At 52.8% G+C, this 14,542-nt stretch overlaps 4 protein-coding genes across 4 annotated transcripts; 2 read left to right on the plus strand and 2 right to left on the minus strand.

Annotated features, from left to right (window-relative positions):
- Positions 1-2,076: 2,076 nt before the first annotated feature.
- On the plus strand, positions 2,077-2,822 carry CCOS01_13984 (uncharacterized protein; the record flags this gene model as incomplete). Its single annotated transcript, XM_060462128.1, has 4 exons — positions 2,077-2,166; positions 2,317-2,346; positions 2,543-2,755; positions 2,787-2,822. 4 exons carry the CDS (start codon positions 2,077-2,079, stop codon positions 2,820-2,822), a joined length of 369 nt encoding a protein of 122 aa, XP_060307224.1.
- A 3,667-nt stretch (positions 2,823-6,489) lies between these two features.
- CCOS01_13985 (uncharacterized protein) lies at positions 6,490-6,591 on the minus strand (the record flags this gene model as incomplete). The annotated part of the gene is made up of 1 exon (XM_060462129.1): positions 6,490-6,591. The coding sequence occupies one exon, from the start codon at positions 6,589-6,591 to the stop codon at positions 6,490-6,492; it is 102 nt and encodes a 33-aa protein (XP_060307225.1).
- A 5,828-nt stretch (positions 6,592-12,419) lies between these two features.
- On the plus strand, positions 12,420-12,743 carry CCOS01_13986 (uncharacterized protein; the record flags this gene model as incomplete). Its single annotated transcript, XM_060462130.1, has 1 exon — positions 12,420-12,743. One exon carries the CDS (start codon positions 12,420-12,422, stop codon positions 12,741-12,743), a length of 324 nt encoding a protein of 107 aa, XP_060307226.1.
- Positions 12,744-13,533: 790 nt separating this feature from the next.
- CCOS01_13987 (uncharacterized protein) lies at positions 13,534-13,998 on the minus strand (the record flags this gene model as incomplete). The annotated part of the gene is made up of 1 exon (XM_060462131.1): positions 13,534-13,998. The coding sequence occupies one exon, from the start codon at positions 13,996-13,998 to the stop codon at positions 13,534-13,536; it is 465 nt and encodes a 154-aa protein (XP_060307227.1).
- Between the last annotated feature and the right edge of the window lie 544 nt (positions 13,999-14,542).

Below are 14,542 nucleotides of genomic sequence, written 5' to 3' on the forward strand. Positions count from 1 at the left end.
ATAGTCTTGGGCCCGTCCTACACTAATTGAATTCGGATCAGACGGTCCAGAAATCCTTTCTTCAGCCTTTCAAGCAAAGGGTATGATAGAGAGACATTCTGTGGAGGCAATATACAGACGGGCCTGGACATTTCGCAATGCGGCGCCTGTCTTGCGCGCGCTTGCGTGCTGGGTGCCCCCCCATGATCCATCCCCATCGATCGAGGCCGACCTTTCCATATTGCTTAATTGCGGCCCTCGAGTCATTTTGACGACAACGAGGAGGGGTGGGTTGCTGAACGAGGCCCGAATAAGGCCCTGCCAACCCCTTGATAGTGTAGTTGTAGATCGTCGGACTGCGCCTTGCTAGATCGAAAGGGATGGACCCCCTCGGATCGCGGAATCGAAAGAATCGACGATGTCGAAAAGAAAATCTCGAAGAAAAAAAAAACACGAAAAAAAATCCAGGGCTGGCTGGCTGTCAAGGGTCTCAGGTTTTTTCCTGCCTTTGCATGTGGCCTGGCACGCCTGGCGTGACGATCCCATCAAGTTTTCCAACCAACGCTACCAAAGGCTTGGGCAGCAGCGCCGCCGCTGACGGGGAGCTAAGGTATCTTCATTCTTTGACGTGTCTGAAAAAACCACAAGACCGGGTTTTCGAGTCCAGGGATGCGGGACAAGCAAATGGACGACGCCCGATCTAACTTCTCAGCCATCAGTCATAGCTTGCCCATGGTCTCCATCCATCCCTCTGAAGAAACAGAACCCGTCGTCCAACCGTCGGCGCCGGCTTCCCGTGGTGCCGTGCTAAGGTGAAAATCTGCACCGGTCATTCGGGCAGCATGGCCTTGTTTTCCTTCAACACTAGAAGACTCCATCGTGTGTTAAAACCGGGTTTCTTTTTGAGGCCTGGCTGAGCTGAGAGGGACCCCCTCCCCCCGAAAATCCTGGGGAGAGCTAGACTCGGCTAAGCTTGAGCTACTGCGTTTGGTAGTGATGGCTTCAGTATGCGTACGTAAAAAGATGGTGAGTGTGCAATCCATGTGGACTTGCCAGAGAGCAAGTGCAAGAAAGGCCATTGACGAACAAGTTTCTTGTTTAGTGGATGGCCCCAGGATGAATCCTCCATGACGGGAGCACTAAAGAAGCTGTGAATCTCTGACCCATAAGGTACGTATGTGGATTCGTGCACAACTTGCACAAAAGGGCGTCTTTATATCAAAGCCACGTGAGCTGGGGTTGTCCTTGCTCAATTTTGTGCAAGAAGATGGGGCCTTGACGCCTTGGGGCTGTGGCCTCACACCCCATGCCCTACGTTCACTCCACGGAGTCCGGAGCGGGCTGGCGGCGTCCGGGAAGGAAAAGAGAGAGAGAGGTTGGGGGCTTCCTCTGGCATTGTGGAGCCCGGTGCTGGCCGGCTCTCCCCGGCCTGTGACGGCGATCCAAGCAGAACCTCAAGACAACGCATCGTCCAGGTCTCCACTCGAGGTGCGGAGTTACCTTGTGGATAGGCTTTGGCTTCTCGCAGCTCTCTCGCTCGGCAGCGAGGCCGTGAGGTCCGTCTGGTCCGGTTCAGGTCCCCGTCCAGTCAGGCAAGAAGAGTGGAATTATGGAGAACCCGGAAGATTCACGGGTTTCCTAAAGTTCCTGAGGGAGATTGTTTGGGGAGAAAGGGCCGTCCGCTGGGCGTCACGACTCACAGAGCAAACAACTCCACAAGCATGAGCATATCCGCAATGCCAAGCTTGTTTCTGGCGTATGTACTCACTGCGTATGCTTGCCAATGGCCTTGGAAACCTGAGGCCACTACCTCTCCCCAGTTTGTGCTCCAGCTCAGTGAAGGCTGAAGCATCCAGACTCTTCATCGACCGCCGGGTCTGGCTTAGGTAAGTCTGCCTCCGTCGTTTCAAGGCGTCCCGGTGGGGATGTTCGATGCTACCGTGGCACGCGTTGGTTGTCCTCGTCGCTGCGATAGTGCGTCCTTTTTTTCACGGGAAAGGTCTGGACTCTCGAGTTTCCACAGAAGAAGGTATTCTCCTCAGATCCTGTGACGGGGGATCCGCAGAGCGAATCCAGGAACCGGTGACGCAGCACGAGATGCGTATAGAGAGCGTCGCACAGCATCGTGACTGTACATACATACGGGAACAACTGGAACTCGGCACCCACCTCAGCTCCGTCTGGTTCGTAAGCTTCAGGTATGGAGCCCGGCCAGTGACTCCTGAGAAGCGACAAGATGCTGTGGATGATCACGGCATGACTGGAACAAGAGGGTCCTTTCGTACTTAAGTGTACCTAACAGTTGCACTACGTTCCCACCGTCATACCTGAATGAAGGGAACCACCTCTGCTCCCACCCCTATCCAGGTACGCATCACAGGGTCTGAGGATGCGCACTACGGAGGAATAGTGAATAGGTAAACGCCATTTAGTGCATCCAAGGGGACCAGTCTTTTGGTGGAAACGATGACAAGAGAAACATGTACTCCGCAATACGCTACCTCTTCCGTACCCAGTATTGTTTCGATGCGCTTTGGCACTTAAGGTCCAGACCGGAACATAGGGCACAACTTGTCACCGCAAGCGTGTGAAAGATATTGCAAACAAAGTCCCCACCATGGTGCGTGGTATCGCAACATTGACCCATCGTCGCACGCAATGCAGGAACTTTGCTGGCGTGCCCGCTGAGAGCCGACTCGATAGTATCAACGGTGAGGGCCGGGTCGGTGAAACATCTGGGTCTCGGCGATGGAGACTCTACAACGACATGCGCTGCGTCAATACGATCTGCCTGACTGTCGGTTTAGACAAGAAAAAACAAAAACAAAACTTTGGTGACTTGACAGTGATACAACATGCACGCACTCTCACAGTTACACACAGTTACTCACACAAGAAAGAATCCCCACTAGTTGCATGTGTGGGGGGTTTTGGTAGGTTTCTGCTTTTCCATTGCGAAACTTTGTTTTATTCCTTTTTGTCTCTACTGGGAATGTTGGAATACAGTGGGGGGTTCATGTTGCGCCATGTTTCGCTTTGATCGAGTTAAACAAACTCCTCTTTGCATAACGCTGTAGATTGCTTATTGCTGTTGTTTTTGTGTGTTGCTTTAGAGCATAAACGACTTCTGCGGGCGGTTTTTTAGGCGAGACCGGCAAAGCTAAGTAAGACCTGGTATCTTTTCCCCCCTTGCCTTGTATCCGTAAATCCACTACACAAAAAGAAAAAAAGCAAGAAGGTTACACAGCCTCAGTCGAAAGATGGACGGCCTATCCTTGACTTTGACGGGAGAATGACGAGCAAAAACAGAGTTGCATAGCAATAGCAAGCATACGTAGTAGGCAGGTGAGTGGTTAGGTAATCGGCGACCCATAGGCCCTTGAGACAAAGGCGACGATGAGTCAACTTCAAACCAGGACGTCACCGAGCTGCCAAGGCAGGAGAAGAATGGAATTCACCAAATGATACAAAGTACCTTGGTTCTTGCCAGCTTACCTCCAAGCTCGGTGGTACCTGAAATATCAACGGGGAATGCTAGCCGGAAACCGAAAATAGTCCCCGAAAACAAGACATGGAAACTTTGAACAAAGTTGGAACCGGGTCCCAAAGTCCGGTGAGGTATCTCCGTACCTCCTTGCCTTTTCGTAACCTCCTTCATGAAGCTAAGCGAGGAAAAGTTAATAGTGAGAGAAATCTTGAGGATCACGAGCATCTCCCCAATATTGAAGAGTCATAGTCATACGGATGAGAAGCCGAGACGATGGAAAGGGAAAAAAGTGGATGAAACCCGCCAAAAATTGGAAAGAAAACAGTCACAGCTTCACATGGCAAGAAAATTTGCAAGCACCAAAAAAACTCCGCAGTAAGGTATCCGTAAGGTAGGTTGTCTCCGAGCTCCATGACCCCATCCAATTGGGCCCAGCGCCGCGGCATCCCGCGTTGACAGCTCCGAGAACCCTGTCTCTAATCCCGCCTATCCGCCCCTCCCTTAGCTTTCCATTTTTTTTCCTTTCTTGGGTTTCCAATTCTTTCTATGGAGTGCCTGCCTACGAAATACGTATTTCCCACCACCGCTTTTCCATGCCTCGAATCAGGTATCAATGGTCAAGGGTACGAAGGCCATCCGGGAATGGTAGCGAGCAATGTTCGGACATTTAATTTACTTGACCCTGTATTTGCAGTCTCGCATTGTGAATTGCAAAAGAGCTGAGCTGTGCTGTTCACGGTCACAAGAATCTGGATCACAGATGGACTCCTTCCTAACGTGGTATGGCGTCGTCTGGCTTTTGCATATTCTTAGCCTTGCAAGCCCTGGGTGCGTGCATGGCATTTCGCGCACATCTTGCTTGCTTTTTTCGCTTCCTAGTTGCAAAATGCCATCCTCCATCTTTCTCCCACTCTGTCATCAACACCCCCTGATCGAAGAATGTCTCTAAGCCAGGGTTTGGGGGGTGTTGGTTGTCTTTCCATTTCTTTTCTCTTCCCACTACGAGGTATTCGTAGCTGTCCCCCCCCCCCCCCCCCCCCCCCCCCCCCCCCCCACCCCCCCCCTTGAAGTGTTGACGGGGTTTGGGGGGGTTTTGTTTTTTTTCCCCTTTTTTTTTCCCCCCCCCCCGCGGTTTTTGCCTGCCCCCCCCCCCCCCCCCACGCACGCCACGCAAAAAGGCTCTTGGTTTCTTATGTCTTGATCCAGCTAGACGGTCCATACACCCACTTCCTGTGCCCGCCCGTATGAGTCTGCATTCCAATGAGGCTGCCAGCTGCTTATGGCACTCGTAAAGCTCGAGCAAGCCACCGCCTAGTCCGACAGTTTCACAGAGTTTTCCAAGTCAAGTCAAGTCATGCCATCATCATGATCATTACCCAGCAAACGTCCCGCCCTGCCGGAGCGCCCTGTTGCCGCAGGTTCGTGAACGTATGTCTCTCCGTCAGAGTCAAGTCAGCCTTGTACGGGTTACCGACGAACTGGGAAACAAGAGCGGCCGGCGTGTAGTCGTACGTCCCCAAGTAACACAAACCGGCGTCTAAGACTTTTATTCCTTTCCGTACATTTTGCTGTGAACATGAATTGGAACGTCTTACGAATACCATATTTTGTACCTTGCACACAATTGACGAGAAAAGTTTTCTCCCCCCCCCCCCTTTTTTTTTTTTTGTAACTTGCGCGCCCTGTGTACAGAAGATGAGAACCATGAGGAAAACGTCTCACTCAGCGGTACCCATGGGTATCTCGTAACTTCGCCTGGCGTAAGATGGCATGTTGCCCACCCCTTGGTTCACCCATTTCCCACAATCCAGATATTTTTCACCGTTGCACCGACACCCCGTTCTCAGCACCGGGCGTCGCACAAAAAGAACCAGGACAGAGTTTTCGCTTTGATCCAGAGCAAGGCACAGGTAACATTTTCCATCGTGGTAGCCGAACCCTTGGGGAAAATTTTTCAATCATCCAAAACCGAAGCTAGCACGAGTCTCTCTATCTCTCTCTCTCTCTCTCTCTCTCTCTCTCTCTCTCTCTCTCTCTCTCTCTCTCTCTCTCTCTCTCTCTCTCTCTCTCTCAACATTCACCTCGCAGGCAAGAGACTTCTAACCATACCTTACGCAGCATGTTCCCAGGCACGCATACTGTCCGGTATGGTGTACCTGTCCGTAGGTAGTCAGGTTGCCCTGCCCTGCCCTGAGGCTCAACTTTAGGTAACTGCGTAAGGTAGGGCGCCAGCAAACCCAGCAAGGGGCACCCCGCCCAAAACTTCCAATAATAAAAACGACCCATGTCCGGGAGATCTTCCCCGTGGGCTCCACAGCCTCTCTCAGGCTGAGAGGCCTGGTGAGAAAGCAAAAGTACTTTGTAGGCAAGTAGTGCACGCAAGGATACAAAAGATACCTCTGCTCTGCCATGCCCTGCCTTGTGCTGCCACCCCCACCGGCACATCCCGCGCCCCGGTGCTGGCCAACGCTATCCAATTCGCAGAGCTCTGGGCGTGTGCGACAACGCACAAACCTAGGATAGACAAAACACACGCCCATACATCTCTCTCACTTGCAAAGATGCAGACTTGTATCCGTAGTCCGTAACAGAAGGGAGAATTGGGATTATGAAATCAGGTTCTCACAGAAGAGACTTCACAACGGGAGGGAACTTGCACCTCCGTCGCCGATACACTTACACTCTCTGGCCTGATCGCTCACCAATAGACCAAAGAAAAAGAGCATGTTTCAGCCTACGAGTTCTCATCGGCCGGGTTCGTGTCTTGTCTCGCACTTCCAAAACCTAACACGCGAGAAAAATCTCTTCAACCAAAGCTGAGCTGAGCTACGACTTACAGGCACAACAACGGCGAGCCCTGTGCCCTAGCTCGAGGTTACACCCCCCTCTGGAATGCCCCGTCTCGTAAGGCTCACCAATCGTCGGCACGCCTTGGAGACTCGCCAGGTGGTCTAGCTGTAGATTCTTGTCCCGGTGTGGTGCTTCCTGGTTGACCGCACATGAACCGGCCCGCAACAACGGCATCAGGCCATCCACGAAAGCCTCTCTCTCCAGTAAAGTCTCACTCTCACTCTCGCTCTCATCCCACTCCTCTTTCTCGGGGGGAACGGCAGAGGCTTTTGCATAGACAGACGCCCCTTTGGTTGAGCGCGGCCCGTGAGCCCAGCGAAAGCCCGCAATGGGGATAATTGATGCGCAAGCCTACTGGAGGAATTGTCTCGCTCCAGCTGCAATCTGCCTGATGAGCCCTTCAAATCGCTTTCAGAAATTTTCACAAAAAAAAAAAAGAAGGGACGTGATCCACATCCTCACCGGTGAAGCACAAGCTCCCACGGTCCCGTCAGGTCAGGCCGAGAGGGGCTAAGTTTCTGATCCAAGAGGCTTCAACGACGTGGGGAAAGGGACGGAAAATATGCACATGCCACTATGACACGTCGCCAGCATGAATGACGGGCATCAGAAAAACGGAAAAAGAAAGGGGGCAAAAGATTGGTGAAAGGAGAGAAAAACTTCCTCATCCCTTCGATTGCGCCCGGTTCCCACACAGGCAGCCCACTCACTGAACGTAGGCTGGCTCCGACTCCAGCTTCCAAGAACGTCCATAGACGAGGAAAAAATCATCAGATCATATGGAGTATCCGTTCGTACAAGGGGCAATGACAAGCCGAATCGATGATCTGAGGGCCAGAGGCGGGAAATTTCCCCCGCTACTTGCTTCCCAGTAAGCGGGCCGCGGAACGGTGGCGGGCGGATACGATCTGTCTCTCTTTCACAAAGTGAGATTTGTGTGTTTGAACAAGCCCAGCCGGGGGAAAGGGAACACTGTGAACGTTCCATCGGAAACGGGAAAGCCCAGCATTTCGTCGCTCCAAGATCGAACCATTGTCTGATCAGGTCAGGACGACACTCCCCCCTCCGATGACAACGACGGTAAATGAGGGACAAGAGGCAGCCGATTGCGGATGAAACGGGGCCAGCCTAGGCGACGTGAGGAGGTCAATGTTGAAAAATGAGGAAAGAAAAAAATGCCTCTCCTTACGAATGCCCAACAAAAAGCTTTGAGGCGGCCCGTGTCGATTTGGCAAATCTGGCTGCCCATTTGCAATTGCTGACATGAACGGCAACAACATGAGGCAATTGCAATGCGGCGAGGGCATCTCCCCGATTGGTAATGAGACCAGCAAAGTGCAATAAATTAGTGCCGTGGCCTAGATCGCTCAGCAGTTAAACAAGGTTTTTTGGCTGCAACTCACCCCGGATAATTGCAAAAAGTCTGGACCGGTCTTGCAAGCTTTGTGATTCGGCCTGATGTTGGTTAAAAGTCAACCGAGGAGGATGAAACGGGAGCCCGCCCCAAGATTCGATGACTTGTGGTCGTGTCAATCTGTGACTGGCAAAGAGGATGCTGACGCATCTCCCGGCAGTTGGCTCTTCTTTCCATGTCTACCAGGTACCTTGACGCGGCACGGCATTGAAGCTTCGTCGAAAGCTGCCACGCTGCTTGGACAGGAATACTCCGTAGAGAAGGGAGGGACGGTCCCGTTGTTTGAACCTCGTTTGCCGTGGCTGCCCAGGAAAGCTCTGGTTCGCCTCAACCCCTTGTCCCTCCCGTCCCGGAAACTTTCGACTCAATTGCCTTTGGACGGGTTCTCGCCAAATGTGCCCTGCGTTCACGTAAGGTGCGGGAAAGGTGCGGGTATCCTTCAGAGATGTTCCTTGCAACGATGCCGGACACGGGACGAGGCACGGCACAAGTTTGTCTCAGGCTCCTCAACCCAGCAGCCGTGGCCCAGACAGCAAGAACAATGACACTCTGTACAACGGATCGGTTCGCTGCTCTTCCTGTCAGCGTTTCCGCTGATGATGCTTGGCCATGAAGCGTCTGACCGTGCCGTGTGTCACGGGCCTGCGAAGTATTGTTCCCAGGGACCTGGGATGCCGTGCTCCTTCGGATCAGTCCAGACTGAAGGATGAAACCGGTGTCCGCAAGGTGAGAGGAGAGAAAAAGCTTGACGTCATTGTCGGCTTGTCGTGGTTCAAGGGGGAAAGTCGTATTACGTGAGCCGGCTCAAGGCTCTTGACGATGGGGCGTGACCGCCGAGCAGACAAGAGACAGTTCAGCTTTCGGGCCTGCATCTATCCGAATTCGAAAGGCACAGGCACAGGCACCGATGAGAAAGACTGGAGTCTTTCGTCTGGTGCGAGACAATAGCCTCCATGCTCTCATTCAATCAGAAATTACATAACATGACCGACCACTTGTGAGATATGCGGGTGAGACGGCCCCTGCCTCGTTGCAAGAGAGTACTGTTACCGCAGCACCTGGTTGAGTGGTTGGACGGCAGAATATGTCTAGTGCTCATACTACAGCGGGTAAAACGGGTTTGTTCAATAGAGACCGCCCGACTGGCGAAGGTCGATCACCGTGATACTTGTTCGAGTGCGTGTACTCGCTGTGCAGAAGAGGATGTGTCTGAGGTGTAAAACAGAAAGCGATGCGGTGGCTTGAAATGCAGGCGGTGCAACGGCACAACACCCGCTTTGAGGTGCCATGGTGGTTCGACTGGAGACTCCCGGGCTGCTCTTGAATACCGTTGGCGCTCAGAGGTACTAAAGCATTGCAGCACAACTGAAGCGAGCCGACGAAACCCGCCTCGGATATGGACACCCAGTTATCACGGGGAGTATAGACGAAGACCGCTCAGCGTACAACGAAGTCAAACTTTGTTTTGTTCTGTTTGTTGTTATTGTCTCTTGATACATGTCTCCGGAACGACTCACCGTTCAATGTAAAACAGAACGGGTAGTAAAGGCAACTAGGGCGCAGAGCGGGCATAACGAGCAAGAACCTGGGCACGGAGTACCTAGGCCATGGCCAGGCGCACAGAGACCAGACACCATGGATCGATCGATCCGTTGCGTTGCCCATTCCGAAGGGAGACGGAGAGAAAAGAAGATTCAGAGGCTGATCCATGCTGTGAAAATTTTCATCTCTGTCCCAAGCCTAAAGGACCGTAAAGCGAGGGCCAGGCCGCCAGGGAAAGGGGGCGTCAAAACGCAGAACGGCTGGTTTGACGAGTTGTAAGATCGTTGAAGGAATGAGTCTCTGTAGCCACTCCCCCAACAAACCCGGAGAGGGGGAGATGGAGGCATAACAGACTGGTCGTATCAAATGCTGCCAACACCGTCACAATGCACCATGTCTAAAGTGGAAGTCGTCGTCCAGTTGGCTGTGGTGCAAATTATTGCTGCTGCTTCAGAGACGCAAGGAAAGGCGTAAGCTGCAGATGAAAGGCAAAGGCACACTTGCGGCCCTCAAGCCTGCTTCTTGGGGATCATGTTCGTGAGGCATTATCTTCCTATCGGGTTATTTGGCTATTCCAATTCGTCAAGGCCACCTAATGTGAGTAGGCAGAGGCGAACTGAAGGCGAACTGAGGCTACTGTAAGTGGCTCGGCGCTGACGGAGCTTGTCTGTCACACACACACACACACACACACATACACACAGTCTGCAAAGAGACAGAAACGGCTGGCAGGCATCGGTTAAGGCAGTGACAGGTCGGATTGCCTGGATAATGTCCGGAGGCTGAAGCTGAGGCGTGGTGCAGAATCGACTTGAACAAAGGTGCTCCTTGCTCTGCACTCTACAGCAAGCAGGACGCAGGCCTTTCTGAGTGATGAAGCACACCTGCAGGCGAGCACTGAGAGGCGGACGCCTCGTCTGTTGGAAATTCCCATGTCGAATTGAAGCCCTGTCCTGGCCACTTACAGCTGGCGAGACGCCTGAGCAAGCCGCCCTGTCTCCAGACTCTCCCACCTGTAGGCTGTCCTCAGCAGAGCGCCTCTGGTGCTGGAGGGTTCCATAATAGCACTATCGCTTCCACTGGGCCGCCACACCCTTGCTCGAGGATGTTAGAGCTGGTCGCAATTTGGATTGGGCTGGGCCGCACTCTCACGTCCCATCCCCATCCTTGCCCTTTCTCTCCCATCGGCGCTTGCCAATAGCGGCTGCCTCAACTGCTGCTGGTGGGTGTCGACTGTTGGGTGAAAGACTGGAAATGCACGACTGAACGGATTGAGGAGTCACGGAGTGAGTGTCGTGGTTAGCGTTCGGGCCGCCCTCGACACCCCACGGATTCGGCCCAGGTTCAGGGCCCAGATGCAGTCCAGTCCAGCCCACTGAGTCCAGTCCTCAAGCCAGACAGGCCCCTCGGTTCTGGAAAAAAAGATTTCCTTGAGGGCTCCGAATATCGGGGGCGGCATTGATGGAGACCGAGAGGGCCATGGCAATAAGCAAGCCAGCTCCGAGATGAGGAGCAGTTGTTGATGAAGTGCACATCGTTGGTCTGAGCGGCGGTAGCAAACAGCCAATTTGAAAGGCTGCCCAGTGCCACAATGCCATTTCTTTCACTTCTTGCTCGCCGCCCCCTGGGCTAAAAGATAGCTTCGTAGCTGTTCTCACTCTCCTGTCCGTATCCGAAGCGCCCTGTACCGTAACACGCGCGGAGGGGTGGGTGGTAGTCGCCTATTGGACGTGGTCAGGTTGCGGCTACAACCGAGATTCCATCGCACATGAAAAAGAGGCTCTCGCAACTTGGCGGGGGTCTTCCTGTCAGATACGTCTCCTCCTGAGTCCCCTCCCTTTCCTTGTGGATCGAGGATCTGAGTGAGAAAAGAGGGTTCGGCTTCGAAAGCCGCCTCCATAATCCATTTCGGTTCGAGCTGCGTCAGAGGACGACGGGGCAGATGGATGGCATGTTTTCTCGCGCGGCTCACGTCATGGCGGTCATGTGGGCGGCATTGTCGTTATTTACGGGTCCCCTGTTGTCCGCAATGGACAAAATTTTCTGAATTGACGATGGATGCCGCCGTGGTGTATGGATGAGCAGGCGTGTGCGTGTGTTTGGCGGGGAATCGTCCTGTCAGGGGGGGGGGGCAGGTGCGTATTCGCCCTTTTTGGAATTTGACATCGGGCATAGCTGCTGGTGAGAGGTGCCCTGGGCTGCGGGTTTGCGACTGCGGTGCTCGGAGACATGGGCCACTCCGGTCGGAGAGCGAGAGACGAGAGACGAGAAAGACGTCGTGGCGACTGTGACTTGCTGAAAGCATCTCATCTTTCTCGCTTGCTCAATCTTGGTGCGAGATTGCGAACTGTGCGCCATCGAGATGACCTCCACCGTGGGACAGCAGCCATGCATTATTATGTTTTGCGTGCTTGCGCAGGTGCGAGCAATATTTTGGATGTGTGTCGTTGAAGCCGTCCATGGGCATAAGGTAAGGTACCTTAGGCACATACGGATACATAGGTACATAGACACATAGGGTAGGTACCTAGATAGCCAGGTTTCATCCTCTCCCGTCGTACACAGTGGCTCGATGACTAAGATGGCTACGCTGGCTTGATGTTTAGTGCCTGTTTGACCTCAACCTGGAAGATACCTTCCCTCCCTTGCCTCAATGCAGCTGTACAAAGGTACTTACATACTTACTCCATGAGGCAGGAAGGAGGCACGGGGGAGGAAGAAAAGAACAAGGCGATGGATGGACAAGAAAAGAAATACAAGGTACCTTACCCTACCTTGTGTAGTTACTGTGTAGACGGGAAAGCAAGGTATCCCGTAAGACTTTGGAAATCCCCATTAAAACAGGCGGCATGGGAAAGTGCAATGCGTTGTGCCCGACTTTGATGGCACGCACTGCCTTTTCCAATCGTACCATGCATTTGCCAGTTCCATCATCTCTCACTTTCTCGCTGATTCGCCATTCGCCTCTTCCACTGTCAAGACTCAAGAAAATGATTAGCCATGGGAAACACGTGTACGGCAATCCGTATCCTGCTTCTCCAATTTCCGTCCTTTTTGCGGCTTGCCTGTCCTTGGGCCTTTTGGAGGGCCCTGAGCTGCACGTTGTCAACGTGGGCAATCGAGCCGTTGTCAAAAGTCTGCAATGACATGACAGAAAAAAAAAACAAAGGGAAGAAAAAAAGAAAATGCATTCGTCAATCAGACGCCCACCAACCAACTAACCAACTCCCCTACCCAACGTGCCAATGTTCTCCATTAATTGTTACCTTAGTTGTGTTCCCGAATTGTGCGCCGTGTCCGACCCCCGTTTACCGTCCCTTCCCAGTCTGTGGTATGTTTGGCAACTTCCGAGCGAACAAAAATAATCTTGGCGTGGGATCCTGGCCAAAAATTTCACCAACTTTTGCTCCCTTCGGACCAAACTCCATTGCACCTGGGCCAGGCTCTCAAAGCGTAATGGGGGAATTCTGAACTTTCCGGCACTATGACGACTTTTCCCGCAGACCCACAGCTCCGTCGCGAAGGCTCCAGAAGTGGATGCGGATTGTGCTGGCATGGACAGAGTTAGAGTCATCGTTGATTGCAGTCATCAGAGTCACACATGTAGGTAGTAGCAAGTGGAAAAATTCTTGTCAAGCTTTGAACTGGTCTTATAATTTTTGGTCCATCTCAATCTGGCGGTGCTAGTCCATTCCTCTGGAATCTCCGCTACCCAGTTGATCCGTCACTGTGATAATGCCTTATGTTTATACCAGTCCAAGCTGCCATCAGAGGTCATTTTGCCTCGAGGCTTCGTCCAATGCCAGGGTCTTTACCCAATCTTTGTCGTGATATGAGCCCTTCCGCTCTCGTGACAGGCTACCTCTCGTCCATTCCGTGGCGAGGTGTAATGAAGCCAAAGGCGAGATACTCAATCTCTCAGTGCCATACTTGTAAACAACCCTTGGTTACAAGCCCCCAATGTCGTGGTACAATCCCAGTGTTCCCCATTGTTGCGCCCTGATGTGATTGATGCAGATGTCCTGCCAAGCCAAGTACTCCCCGTAGTTGACCCAAACTTTTTTTTATAATGCAGTACTCCGATGTAATGCCCGTTTTGTTACAACAAAGTCGAACCCAAAGAAAAGAGAAAAGAGTCGGTGTGCCGATGGTGTATCGAGTAAACTGAGTTGCGTGCTGTGCTGGAAAAAGGAAACGATGCCACTTGTGCTGTGGCTAAGGGTATATTGAACAGTGTGTAGATGAAGAGGTCGTGTTCGATTTAGGCGGATCGTCGACGCTGGAGTCTCGCTTGATCAAAAGACACGGCGTAGGCTTGGAGCTCCCTCTTGGCCTTCTCTGAAAGCTGGCTGCCATCGGTGTTGGATGATGTTGTGCTCTGCATCGAGCACAGGCTGGAGTTGGAGCTCGAAGTGGTCAGGATGCGGCGAGTGGTGATGGGTGCCCTCGAAGACGAGAGGTAAGATTGTCTGGAGGGGGTGCTGCCGTAGGGTTGAGCGTTGGTGAAGTCGTAGGCGGGCGAGAGGTAGAAGTTGTTGGACTGTTGCCTTGAAGAAGTCCAATGGTAGGAAGGGGTGTTCAAGCCGGGCGAGCTGGCAACTGAGCTGGGTGTAGATGTCTTCTCGAAGTCGGCGAGACGGCAGGATTCGGAGCAGTAGGCAGTACCATCGGTCTGCTTGTCGCAGCCGAGGCAGAACTCGTGAGTCCAGAGGTCGAAGGCGGCCATTGCGTCTGGATTTGTGGTGTGTAGTTGTTTGAGTTTGGCGTTGTGTGTTGAGCAGAACCGAGTCGAGTCGACTAGTGTTCAAGTGGTGGACTGAAGGTGGTAGTTGGTGTTTGTGCGTAGGCAAGTTGTGATGATGAGTGGGTGGTGGCAGGTGTTTAAAGAGTTGGACGGGATTGCAGTCGATATATGAACAGAACTGGAAGCCACAAGCAAGAGAGTGAGCCACGAACAAATGCCGGAGGAGAAGATGAGTGAAGTCGAATGATGAGAGAACGAGAGGTGGATCGAGGTGTGGAAAGAGGTCGGCTCATATGTATCTATCCTCGAAGCACAGCCTGCCCACCAGTAGAGGAGCACGCCCAAGGCAAGGCCTATGGTGCATAGCAAGTACCTATGCTGTGGTGGATGGGTGCAAAGATACTTGGAAGTGGATGAAGAGAGCGACAAGACGCCTACCCACCACACAAACATGCACACACAAGCACAAGGGCAGGAAGTGGCCGCTAGTGTGCAGGTCCGGGGTGGAGATGGCAAGATGGAGATG

Source organism: Colletotrichum costaricense (assembly GCF_030867565.1).
Source record: "Colletotrichum costaricense strain IMI 309622 chromosome Unknown Scaffold_19.1, whole genome shotgun sequence".
Lineage (NCBI taxonomy): Eukaryota > Fungi > Ascomycota > Sordariomycetes > Glomerellales > Glomerellaceae > Colletotrichum > Colletotrichum costaricense.